The 13692-nt window shown below is 40.4% G+C and overlaps 1 protein-coding gene across 5 annotated transcripts in view; it reads right to left on the bottom strand.

Moving 5' to 3' along the window:
• Window positions 1-2596: 2596 nt before the first annotated feature.
• cables1 (Cdk5 and Abl enzyme substrate 1) overlaps window positions 2597-13692 on the bottom strand; it is a 167596-nt gene continuing 156500 nt past the window's right edge. For 4 of the 5 annotated variants that reach the window (XM_069921788.1, XM_069921789.1, XM_069921790.1 and 1 more), the window contains 2 exons: window positions 9758-9965; window positions 2597-4001 (listed from right to left, as the gene is read on the bottom strand). In XM_069921788.1, coding sequence (XP_069777889.1) covers window positions 3861-4001; window positions 9758-9965 — 349 coding nt within the window. In that variant the 3' untranslated portion in view covers window positions 2597-3860. Of the gene's footprint in view, window positions 4002-9757; window positions 9966-13692 lie in introns of those variants that run through there. The other variant, XM_069921792.1, reaches the window with a different exon arrangement.

Below are 13692 nucleotides of genomic sequence, written 5' to 3'. Positions count from 1 at the left end.
AATCTGGCTTTTAAGCGCTGTGTAAAAGGAGCTACTGTTACATTCTTAGCAGGTGCCCCATGCAAAATAAAACACTCAACGAAGATTAATTAAGCATACTATCTGGTCATTTACTTAAATTCCATTGGGATTCTGTCGTCTTTAGATAAGCTGTTGTGTTTCTTGTATGACACTTATAATACATTTCACTTGATAATTACATTTCAAATGGTACATCTTTGCCAATTGGGTCTTCTTAGAATGTGAATAGTACCAAATAACAGGTTTGCTCTGCCCTCCACTCTCTCCATACCAATCCCATCTTCACTATCAAAGCTGTTGACAAGGGTAATGCAGTTGTGGTCTGGCGCACTGATCCCTACCTTGCCGAAGGCACATGCCAGCTCTTAGACACCTCTTCTTACTTACCCTATCAACAGGACCACCAAAAAAACATAAAGCCACTATTTTACGTACCATCACTAACCTCATCATTTCAGGCCATCTCCCTCTCACTGCTTCCAACTTCATTGTTTCCTAACCCCACGCTGCCAGGTTCTATCTCCTACCCAAGATCCATAAACCCAACTGTCCCAGTAGTCCCAATGTTTCCGTGCTCTCCTGCCTTGCCAAACTGGTATCATCTTACCTCGACTCCATCTATTCCCCCAGAAAGAGATGGATGACTTTTCATAATATATACATCTCAACTTTTAAAAAGCAGTGCATTCATTCTCTAGACCTCTTGTAAATGTGTCACTTATTGTCAAGTCATCCAATCCCTCCCCACCAACAATCATGATACCTCATGTGCCCTCGGTCATTTCACTAACTTACAATTTACTTAACCACTTCATATACACCTTCCCTAAACACCTTCATCTCCCCATACTGAAGGTTTCAAATCCTTTTATTTCTTTCTCAACAACAGGCCCAACCAGTACCCTTCCACCACCACCTTCCTTCGCATGGCATATCTTGTTCTCACCTCAGTAATTTCTCCCTTGACTCGTCTCACATTCTCCAAATCAAAGGTGTAGCCCTGCACACCTGAGAGGGTCTCAACCATGCCTATGTGAAACAAATATTGCTGCAAGCTCCACTGGCAAGGCTCCTAAACACTTCCTCCACTATATTGGTGCTGCATCATGGATCCAATATGAGCTTGTCAAAGTTATTCACTTTGTTGCTAACTTTTATCCCGACCTCAAATTCACTTGTTCCATCTCTGGCGACTCTCTCACCTTTCTTGATATGTCTCCGTCTTAAGAGGCACACTTTCTACAGACATTTTCTAAAAAAAAAACCCACCAACTACCTCGACTACACCTCTTCACACCCTGTCCCCAAAAAGGATTTTATTCCTTTCTCCATCTCTGTTGCACCTGATCTCAGGGTGAGGTCTTACATAAAAGATCATCTGAAATGTTCCCCAATTCGCACGCATCTGGCCTGGTCCCCTCTGCCCCTAGACACAAGGACAGGATTCCCCTTGCCCTCACCTACCATCCCATCAGCCTCTTCATCCAACATATTAGCCTACATGATCTCACTATTGGACACATCTTCCCTTCTCCTCCCCTCTCCACCTTCCGCAGAGACTGGTCTCTCTATGATCCCCTTGTCCACTCATTCCTTTCCACTAATCACCCCCTTGTGACCGCAGGAAGTGCCACACTTGTGCCCACAATTCCTCCCTCACAACCATTTGAAGCCCCAAACAATCCTTCCAGGTTAAGCAACACTTCACCTGTGAATATGCAGGAGTCAACTACTGCATCCAGTGCTCCCGTTGTGGCTTTCTCTAAATCAGAGAGACTGGCTGCAGACTGAAAGATCATTTCGCTGAGCACCTTCTCTCTGTCTGCAACAATGGCAGGAATTTCCCAGTGGCCAACCATTTCAATTTGACACACACCACCCCCTTTCCCGCGCTGACATGACTTATGCACTTCCAAACAAAGGCCACTTGTAAATTGGATGAGCAACACCTAATATTGCATCTGGGCTCTCTCCAACCAGGTGGCATTAACATCACGTTCTCCACTTTCTATTAGACCAGGCCCCTGTCTCCTTACCTCCAGTTCTTCACCCCTTTCCCTCTCCATTCAGAGAGCTACCCATTCCCCCACCTCCCTATCACTTCTCAGCTTTTTTCTCATGCCTTTCCACCCATATCCATCTCTTGCCTGCAACCTCTGTGCTCCTCCCCCCACCATTTTATTCAAGCACCTGCCAGTTTTTTACCTTGATGAAGGGCTCAGGCTTGAAAAGTTGATTTAGCTTCACTGGTATCTTTATCTTTGCTACATAAAGGACACTGCGTGAATTGCTGAGTTTCTCCAGCATTTTGGTGTAAATGACAAACACTGCGTCTGGAGATTTTCATATTTAACAGACACATAGAGGGTACGGTCCCAAACAATGGTCTGCAGCCAACACACAACTGAACAAATGCTCAGAGCTCTCATTACAGAGCTGCTCAACCTGTCCACAGAAAATATTTGGCTAGTCGATAGTGGAAATTCAGTAAACTTCCATTCCTGTAGCTGCAGTCATTAAGAGCAAAGAAACAAGCATACAAGAAACCTATAAATACACATCTTGCACAATAGACACTTTTATTGTTGTTATGCTGTAACCAACTTTTCAAAGCATATCAATTTTTCATAGAACATTATTAGCACTTACTATATTCATAAAAGTTGACATTGGTGCAGATGAATAATATAGTCGAGAGTTACAAAATAAAGTTACTCAATAGATTAGTTTTTAGAGACAGTATAAAGCAAATATGAGATATATTAAAATGATAAATGTTTGTTAACCACTAATGGATTAGAAAAATGAATCTCTTGAAAAAACTTCTTTGAAAATTAGATATATGAATTATCACTAGGAAAATCAAGTTAATTTTATTCCATTCAGCATTTCTGGTTTAGACTTCACTTTTCAGACTAATATATTGCCTTTACTTTAACACACCAGCAGAAGACAGAAAATCTAATCGCATGTACTGGTCTACATTTGTGCTTGTTTGTTCTAATAAATATGGCTTGTTTTCAACAGCTAACAGTGCAAAGCATATCAATCCAAATATCTCACTAGTCAAGCATTATCAAAAGATAATTAAACTTAAAACATGTAATCATAAAGAAGGAAAAGGGAAAAAGTAATCCAGCAATCAGATTTACACTGGCTTAACATCAATGGTTCAAGAAAGACTATTTTGCAAAGACAAAAACTTCAACAGAGCACTGCATACGTGCTCAATATGAACTCTAACATAGAGCATCTTTATGAACTTAAAGAGTGCAGTTTTACTCATCTCTATTCAGCAATGCTCCCCAACAGGGACACTTGTAAAACGGTCATGTCAACAAGAGAAAGGAACAGCTTTATACACAAAACCGTATAAACGTATTAAGTCACTTCTCATTGTACTGTTTGAAAAAAGATCATCAGTATGCAGGAGTAAATTATTTAAGAATCAATTATATAACAATTCATCATATAATGTAGGACAAATCGAAACTAGTCCTTCAAAATTCTTCCACTAAAATTAAAACAAAATTTAACAACTGTTTTGTACTGATAATTGATGTCAAATAAATAGACATCAGAATCAGAAACATGACTGCAAAATATCAGCGCTACATCTTCAGGCCACAAAAGTGCATTTTCATCAGTGGACATATAAAAATAGAAATGTTTCTTTTATGCTTTAGTGTATCAGTGTGACAAGATTGCCACCTATGTTATTATGGACTGGTCTTCAAATGTTCAACCTTCTTCAGGTTTATTTTGCTTCCTGCACTTAAAGCAGGATAAAAACATTGATGAAAAGAACTTGGGTTTCCTTGGCCATTAACCAGCCTGTGCTAAGAATGCTGGGCAAGTCTTCTGTAGTGTGGCAGCACCTCGTGCTCAGAAAGATGAAGAGCGAATTCCAAGGCAACCAACACTGGAAACTCGAATGCTATGAGTTCACGTCTGTTAAGTCTGAATTTTTCTTCCAGTTTCTTAGGTGGAAAAAAAAGGGAAAAGTAAGTGTTACATTGCATAAATGTTGTACAGCCAATGTGTTTTCTTTCTTAATTTCATGGATCCTAACAGACAAGTGTTTTACTGCCCAGCTGGTCAATGTGCCAACGTTCATGTGAAAATCACAGTTAGCAGGTTATTTCAACATGAGTAATATGTCATTAGACAACTGGCCCTTCCATCCTATGTTAAAATTCTGTGTAGTATGTTCAGCCAATTAAGTACATGAGTACCAATTTTTCCTGTATTTCAGATAGACATTTACTGATCAGAAACATGATACAGTAAAACCCCTGGTATCCAGCACTTTGGGAATTGGTCAGTGGTGGATTAACCATTAGGGTGAGTAACCTGAAGCCTCGGAGCCCAGAGATTAAGGGAGCCTGAGCCACACAAGATACTTCAATGCTTTTGCATATGTTTACCATGTCCATCACTGCAGATGCTATGCTTGTAGTGCAATACTTATGAAGTAAAGGGTAGCCTGGTCTCGGCTTATCATTTCACACTTACTGCATGGGTGAAGCTGGTGACTGTGGGCCAAAGTTGGCATTGCACTGTTGCCGGGGTGAAGCGCACAGTGGTTTCTGGGCACTGGTAGCAGCGACATGAACATGTGCAGAGTGTGCAAGAAAGGGGCTCTGAAATACCGGTGTCCAGCCTGTCACCTACGACAGTAAGTGAACAACAGGAGGGGTGGGCAGCTGGCGGTGTTTGACCAGTGGCTGGTACTGCTAAATGAGAGGCCAGTAGTGAGTGGCACCTGGGTGGCCAGCCCTCACTGGGGAATGAGGGTGGTGGCAGGGGGTGGCCTGGGCTGCAGTGGGGAGTGAGGGGCAACAGGGTAGCCAGGCCTGTGGCAGGAAGCTAGGGGCACCAGGGCCCATGGCAAGGCAAGGTCAGGGAGGGCCCTGACTCAGTCTAGGGCTCGGGTTGTAGTTAATCTGCGACTGGAATTGTTAGATACCGGATAAGTTAATTTTCTGGTTGCTTGAAATAGTGTGATGCGAGGATTGGCGAACTGTGAGGAGATGCCAATTTTAAACTTGCGTGTGTTTGACCTTTTTCCACTTTTTTTTTGCCAGTTGCTTGAATTCCGGATAACGAGGATCTTACTGTAATTCTGAAATCACTGAGCACCTTCGCTCTGTCCACATTAGTGACAGAGATCTCCCTGTGACCAAACACTTCAATTCTACGCCCTACTCCCATACTGACATGTCTGTCCATGGCCTCATGTACCGTCAAACCAGGACAACCTGTAAACTGGAGGAGTAACACTTAATTTTCTGACTGGGCCCTCTCCACATTAACATTGACTTCTCCATTTTCTGCTACCTATTCCCTCCCTTCCCTTTCTCTTTGTCTTCTTTCCTCGAGCTTCCACTCTCTCCATTTCAGCCTTCCACCCTTCCCCGCTTGCTGCTGTGTGGTTATGCATCTTAATCTTTGCGACATAAAGTACATTGCTGAGATTTTCCAGCATTGTATTTTTACTGAATGCCAGGGTTCCTTCCTTGACTCCATTCACCTTACCTCAATATTTGGCACAGTGAATTAATTGTTTGTCCTGTGTTAGCAACCGAAAGAACTGTTACTTCTTCAACCAGATCCTGGCAAATGTGGTCATTTTCTCATCCTCCACTTCTGATTTAAGACTATAACTTCCTGCTGATCTCAAATCTGATGTCCTGCCTGACTGGCATCTCCTAGCTCAAAAGTGGACCACCCACCCTTAAGCTCAATGTAAACTGTCAGATCCAACTCGAAGCACTTAGTTTCATTCATTGCCAACATTAAGTGCATCATTCCTCTACAGCTGAAACTTTGTTACAGAGATACAACACTTATTTGAACCAGAGAGTGGTTATGAATCAACTATCTAGTTATCTCACTACACCACACTGCCATTCCAGCATGGGAATTTATCTGTTCCTATTTGAAAGTTCTTATCGAATATACTTCAACCATCATCTTAGTTACTGCATTTAGATCTTCATAATTTATTGTGTACAATGAGTTACCAAATGTTAAATCTTCTGAATCCTTTGCCAATTACCTTAAATTGATATCCTCCAGTCATCAAACATTTGTCCCCCCCCAACATAGAGTTTTCGCTCCATTAAAACTTGCAACATCTCTATAACATTAACACCTCCACTTTAAGGAGAATAACACTGTTGCCCAGTATTTCCCAATTATTGGTCTGGTCTTAATTTTTTAATGCAGCGATTATAGCACGGTAACAGGCACTTTCGCCTCCTGAGCTCATGCCATATAACCATTATTGCTTAGAAACAGGCCAACTTGGCCTTTCTAGTCCATGTTGAACACTTTCTCCCACCTAATTCCACTGACCTACACTGAACCCGTAACCCTCCATTCCTTTCCTGTCTATGTACATATCCAACTTTTCCTAAAATGCTAATATCAAGCCTGCCTCCACCATACTCTAAGTAAAGAAGTTCCCCTTCATGTTTCCTCTAAACCTTTTCCCCCTAACTCTCAATCTTGTCCTCTCGTTTGTATCTCCCCCTTTCTTAAAGGAAAAAGCATCTCCTCGTCAATTCTATCTATACCCCTAATAATTTTAAATACCTCAATCAAATCCCCTCTCAACCTTCTATGCTCCAAAGAATAAAGACCTAACTTATTTAACCTTTTCCCTATAACCCTGGCAACATTCTAGTAAATCTTCTCTGCACTCTACACAATTTGTTGATATATTTCCTATACTTTGGTGACCAAAACTGTAAACAATACTCCAAATTTGGCCTCACCAATGCTTTTACAATTTTAACATAACATCCCCCCCCCCCCACCCCCCAGCTCTGATACTCAATGCTCTGATTTATAAAGGCCAACATACCATAAGTTTTCTTCACCACCCTATCCACATGTGATTTCATCTTCAGGGAACTATGTGCCATTATTCCTTTCTACTGCACTCTTCAATGCCCTACCATTCACCATGTGGGTCCTGTTTTGATTAGCCCTACCAAAATGTAACACCTCACACTTATTTGCATTAGACTCCATCTGCCATCTTTCAGCCCACTCTTCTAACTGGCCTAAATCCCTCTGCAAGCTTTGAAACCCTTCTTCACTATCCATAGCTCCACCTATCTTAGTATCATCTGCATATTTACTAATCCAATTTACCACCCCATCATCCAGATCATTAATGTATATGACAAATAGTAATGGACCCAATACTGAACCCTGAGGCGCACCACTAGTTACCGGCTTCCAATCTGACAAACAGTAATCCACCAGTACTCTGTCATCTCCCATTCATCCATTGTTGAATCCATTTTATTACTTCAACGTTAATACAGAATGATTGAACTTTCCTAACTAACCTTCCATGAGGAACCTTATCAAAGGTCTTACTAAAGTGCATATATACATCCATTGCCTTACCCTCATCAACTTTCCTAGTAACCTCCTCAAAAATTTCACTGAGGTTTGTCAAACATGATCTTCCCCTCACAAATCCACGTTGACTGTTCCTAATCAAATCCTGCCTATCCAAATAGTTATATACTTTTGGATTAACTTACCCACCACTGACGTCAAACTTACAGGCCTATAATTAATAGATTTACTCCTAGCACTTTTTTTAAACAATGGAACTATAAGAGCTACCCTCCAATCCTCCAGCATCATTCCTGTTACTAATGACATTTTAAATATCTCCATCAAAGCCTCTAGACTAGCCTCCCTCAAGGTCCTAGGGAATATCTTGTCAGGGCCTGGAGACTTATCCACCTTTATTTTCCTTAAAAGCACCAGTACTTCCTCTTCCATCTGATTACACCATGTGACCAATTAATCTTCTAATCCATACGCCTTTGGAACATGGAGGAAACTGAAGCACCTGGAAAAACATAGAAACATAGAAGATAGGAGCAGGAGTAGGTCATTCGACCCTTCGAGCCTGCTCCGCCATTCAATGAGATCATGGCTGATCTTAAAGTTCAGTACCCCGTCCCCGCCTTCTCTCCGTAACCTTTAATACCCTTATACTGAGGAAATATATCTAATTCCCTCTTAAATATATTTAATGAACCTGCCTCTACTGCCCTCTGTGGCAATGAATTCCACAAATTCACCACCCTCTGGGTCAAGAAATTCCTCCTCATCTCAGTCCTAAATGCTTTGCCTATTATCCTCAAACCATGGCCCCGGGTTCTGGATTTTCCCATCATTGGAAACATCCCATCTGCATCCATTCTGTCCAGTCCTGCCAGAATTTTATAGGTCTCTATGAGATCCCCTCTCAATCTTCTAAACTCCAGCGAGTACAATCCCAATTTGCGCAATCTTTCCTCCTAAGTCATTCCTGCCATTCCAGGTATCAGCCTGGTGAATCGCCTCTGCACTCCCTCCATTGCAAGAACATCCTTCCTTAGATAAGGTGACCAAAACTGCACACAATACTCCAGGTGGGGTCTCACCAAGGCCCTGTACAACTGCAGTAAGGTATCTTTGTTCCTATACTCAAACCCTCTTGATATGAAGGCCAACATACCATTTACCTTTTTAACCGCCTGCTGTACCTGCATGCTCGCCTTCAGAGACTGGTGTACAAGTACCCCTAGGTCTCTCTGCACTTCCCCATCTCTTAATCTATTGCCATTCAAATAGTAATCTGCCCTCCGGTTTGTATTACCAAAGTGGATAACCTCACATTTATCCACATTGTAGTGCATTTGCCATGTATCTGCCCAGTCCCTCAATTTATCCAAATCACACTGGAGCTACAAGAAAGCTACATGGACATAGAGAGAATGTACAAACTGTTCCGATTTGAACCCGAGCTTCTGGCACTGTCGTCAAAGCAGACACTAACCCCTCTAATCTGAAAAACGTTTATCCATACTTTGCTATTGAAGCTTATCCAATTTTCATTCTGTTGCATTTACAATGTCTTTTTAATCCAATTAACTTTTAATTTTGATGAGAAGTTATTATGGTACTGAATTGAATTTCATTTGAAAATCTCAAAATATACAAAGAAACAAAAAAATACACTAAACACAAAACCCTCTCTCTCAAAGAGTTCAACAAACAGACATTTCATATTCACAATTCTGAGATGGTTGTCATTTGTTGATGCATATTTTTTCCATGTGATTGGTTAATTTTCCTCAAGTTATTGTTTCCAAAATATTTCCCACTATTGTGTTGTCCATCTTCCTGTTTTAAACATAGATGTTACTGCACTCACACCAATTAGCCTTGGGACTATTCCATCCGAAACAGTGTATACTTCACTCTTAACACTTCCAGTCTTTGCATATCTACATCTTTATTTCCCCACTGTTAATTACTCCATCCTCTAAAATTCCACTAACTGAATCAAAATCTAAACATCATGGGCTTCTGTGTCCTCCATGCATAAGCGATTGCCCTTAGTATAACTCAAGGTACGTTCCTTCAGGATGTCAAAATTACAATTGCAAAAGGTACATTCTGTTTTGCCTAAACGTAGACAGACTGTGGAGTAACAGCTGTATCATGTTCCTCACATACTGAACCTATTCAAAGCCCTTTGGGAAAGCGAACAACAGGAGGACATCAAGCAGGTAGGGAGAGGGATGGGCAGTGATTTGGAGCTTACACGGCAACCGCAACTCAAATTTCACAAATGATATTGTGAATTTTAGTGTTCAATGTTGAAATTCAGCGGGAACAAAACTCTTGTTTTCTCCCTCTCTCAAGTACTTACATCTATCAGATGCTTGACTTCATGTTTTCGTAGATCGCTGCCTACTTTGGCTGCTAATAAAACACAAGCTCCTGCACACAGTTTGCGGTTTTGCTTATTCAGTTTGCCTTTGAATGCCAGCTTCTCAAAGTAGACAAAGGACATAGCCACAGTCGGCTCTTCCAAGCCACATTCCTCTTGAGCTAGCTTCCTCATCTCCCGCTTCAGACTGTGGAAAGCAAAAATGCCATCAGTAACTTGTTTTCTTTTTAAAAACATTAAGTGCAAATAGTTCCCTGGAGTTCCTTGTAGTTTTTGGCAGGGTGTGCTATTAGCCATCAGAAAGGTTTAAAGAGGTCTTGATTCATTTGTTCCATTCTGTAAATAAAGAGTAAGCAAAAGAAGGGTAAAAGCAGAGAATTTTTTTTAATATAAAGTTCTGTTAAAGTAAATTGAAGGAAATTATAAAGATCATCATGCAGTAAGTATTTGGAAAAACACACTTAAAAATATTCAAGGTATATAAACTGATCCTGAGTTAAAGTATTGATACTACCATTTATTATATATTTTTTCTACATATCCTTGATTTATATCTGCAAATAAACAGCTTAAGACTTCTTACATTTTTGCTGTATGGAACTGTTGCCATTGGACAGGCTACTTTGAACATAAATACTGTGAACATTTAATTTACTTCACATTTGTCATTTTTAGGAAGTGAAAATGAAAAGGCATTTTCTGCAATGTAAAGAAAAAAATAACCCAAGGTAAAAGCTATGTGGGCAGTTGCATACAGTTATTCAGCCATACACATTTCAGGTCTACATTGGATCGTTACAATGGTGCTATCTGAATAATGCTGGGGAAAAAAAACTCCCCAGTGTAAAGCCCATCAAGATAATCAAGGCCCAGTTTCCAATGGTGTAAAGCCACATTTAGAAATTCTCAACAATAATGGATTTTCTGATGGAGGTCCCCCCAGGATATACTTCTCAATCTGCCCCTCGGGATTCACGATGACTTGGTTTTAGTGGTTTTGCAGTGCGAATGAGGGCCAAAGTGGGAATACTTCCAGATTTGGAACAGAAATGGCTGTTGAAACAGGAGAGTGAGTCATTTGTGAGGTGATACAATCTTTTTATCTGTTATACTAAGCTTTTAATGTGTGCCCCTGCAGTTCTCAGTTTCAACTCTTAATGTCCCTTCTACTTTGAATGTTCATGATCCAGTGCTTCCTAGGAGTCAGTGGAACGTTGCTGTTCTTCAAGGAAGTATTGACCACATCCTTCAATTTTTTTCTCTATCCATTTGGTCATTTTAATTAATATTTTAATTTTTAATTTAGAGATACAGCATGGTAAAGGTCCTTCCAGCCATGAGCCCGTGCCACCCAAAATACCCAATTAACCTACTAACCCTGTATGTCTTTGGAATGTGGGAGGAAACTAGAACACCCAGAGGAAACCCATGCAGACACATGTTGAACATACAAGTTCCTTATGGACAGCACCAGATCCGAACCTGGATCGCTGGTGCTATACACTTGGTGTTGAGAAGGGAAATGCCCAAATTGGTCAACTGATTAGCTTGAGGTGACATTATATCATTTATCCATCCAATGAATTTGAAGGATTTTGTAGAGATTGCATAGGTACTGTTTTTCCAGTAAACTGAGATGACTGGTACAGGTAGTCAAAGTCTCAGAAGCATATACAAAGGCAGAGATAACTTCTGCTCAGTAGACCATGAGTTTTGTGCTAAGTTTAAAGTCTTGTTCTTCAAATATCGTTTTCCTCAATTGGCACATGCCGAGGAATAGCTCCCGTGTGGGAATTTGTCTGTTTCCGGGGTTTCACTGTTAACCTATATTGTTGGGAAGTCCTACATGTATCAGAACAGACTAATAGCATTTAAGTAGGTCACTCTAAATGTTCCACATAAGTTTCTTCACATATATACCCATTAATTCCCTATTCCCCTATATCATTAAGATTCCCTGTAGATACCTCCATGTAATTTGTCCCAAGTACCAGTGAGTTCCTCCTTCAGTATTTTGCTTGGCAAGAGGCTTCTCCTAAATGTAATAATGAACATAGTATTTTCTAAAGAGTCTCATCAATAATATTCTCTCCTCGTCTAGCCCATCAACATCTTTCTAAAATCAAAAATTCAGTCACCTTTCAGTCCTTATGCCAAAGTAAAAGAATCCCAGATGGACCATTTTAGTCTTACAAAGAATCCACTAGCTTGAGTGACAAGGAGAGACAGGCTGGATATGTTGAATCTACTTTCCCTGGAGCAGAGGAGGCCCAAGGCCCAAGGGCATGGATAAGGTCGGAGCCTTCTTCCCAGAGTAGGGGAATCGAAAACTAGAACGTCAGGTTTAAAGATTTAAAGAGGGCCTCAGAGGATTCCACTTTTCACACGGAGGGTGTTGGGTATATGGAGCAAGCTGCCAAAGGAAACAGTAGAGGCAGGTTCATTTAAGAAATTTGGACAGGTTTGTGGATATGAAAGATTTAGAGATCAAATTAATGCAAATTCAACTAGCTCAGGAAAGCACCTTGACTGGCATTGATGCATTCACCTGAAGCTCTGTTTCTCTACTATATGACACTATAACAATTTTAATTCTGCTAAAATGGAAGTGAACTAAGTGGCTGTGATATTCATATAGGGGGTAATCTTGGAGCACAGTAACGTGAAGGGAAGTACCACTTGGAGTGATAAACAATGGTAGTGGGTGTAGACAACAGATGTCTTGGAAGTATAATGTAAAGAGCCTGCAACCTACCTGTCAGGAGGAGAAGGGGAAATACCAGGAACTCAAATGAGTACGGACAGGATCCAGTATTATATAGCTGTCACTAATTAACCTCAGCATTTTTAAACTAGATTACATTTTAGAGATATGTTTCACTGCAATATTATGTACAGCAATGCCCATTCTGGATCGTAAAGTATGTCAGGCCACAGAAAAGGAAGTTATATTTTAACGTGCACGGAATTGCAATTTCTCACTGGTAACTACGTTTTCTTAAGCATGTAATACAAAACAATATTAAAATAAATGCTTAACTACTGCACTCGAAAGAAAATGGTGGTACATAGCAAAAATGATGATGAAAGCCTTTCTTTTAATGGGAAACTAATGGAACTGAAAAATGGTCATCTGCAAAGATTATAGGTGAAAGATCTGAAGGAATTCTGCTAATGAAGTTGGTCAGTTAGCAGGACTCTGGGAAAAACCAAAAATAAACATCAAAATGTACAGCAATTAAACAGATGAACAGAGAGAATTTCTAAATATCAACAAAAAAAGTAATTCAAAAATGTATGACCAGGGATCTGAAATGAAAAGTGTAAGAAAAATTAAAGGAGCCATAAATGATGATTTTCTTGTCTGTTAAGAATTATTACACAGTTGTGATTGTAGAGTTAAAAATTTAGACTATTTAAGGCAGATGCTGTCAGCCACTTGCAACCATCGCATTTGCATTTTGGCAGTGGGTAAAGCCTGGCTGTAAAACTGACTCACAGCGCATGAGAACTTAACACCTAAAAGCTGTTCAGTGCTGTCATCTCTGGCAATGGCACATCAATATAAAAAAAACAACACATTATATGACTGCCAGAGAAAGGGGTTCATTTCAGCTTCGGATGAAAGTTCTAAGCAAATAACAATAATAAAACTGCCATTCACTCCATCAACATTCACCACATTAGGTACACTGGGATACGTAGCTTGAACACCTTAATGAAATGCACAATTTTGGGGAAAAAAAGTCACTGAATTTTAGCAGGAGATAACATTATCGTGTAACAAAATGCAGTAAACAGGTCCAGTTGGCATGTTCCAGTGCCAGCATTTTGGCATAGAAAATCTAGTTTGAGACCACTCGCAAATTGGAGGAACACCACCTCATCTTATGTCTAGGCATCCTCCAACCAGA

The sequence above is a fragment of the Narcine bancroftii genome, chromosome 2 (assembly GCF_036971445.1).
Source record: "Narcine bancroftii isolate sNarBan1 chromosome 2, sNarBan1.hap1, whole genome shotgun sequence".
Lineage (NCBI taxonomy): Eukaryota > Metazoa > Chordata > Chondrichthyes > Torpediniformes > Narcinidae > Narcine > Narcine bancroftii.
This window is presented reverse-complemented; position numbering and strand designations above follow the sequence as displayed.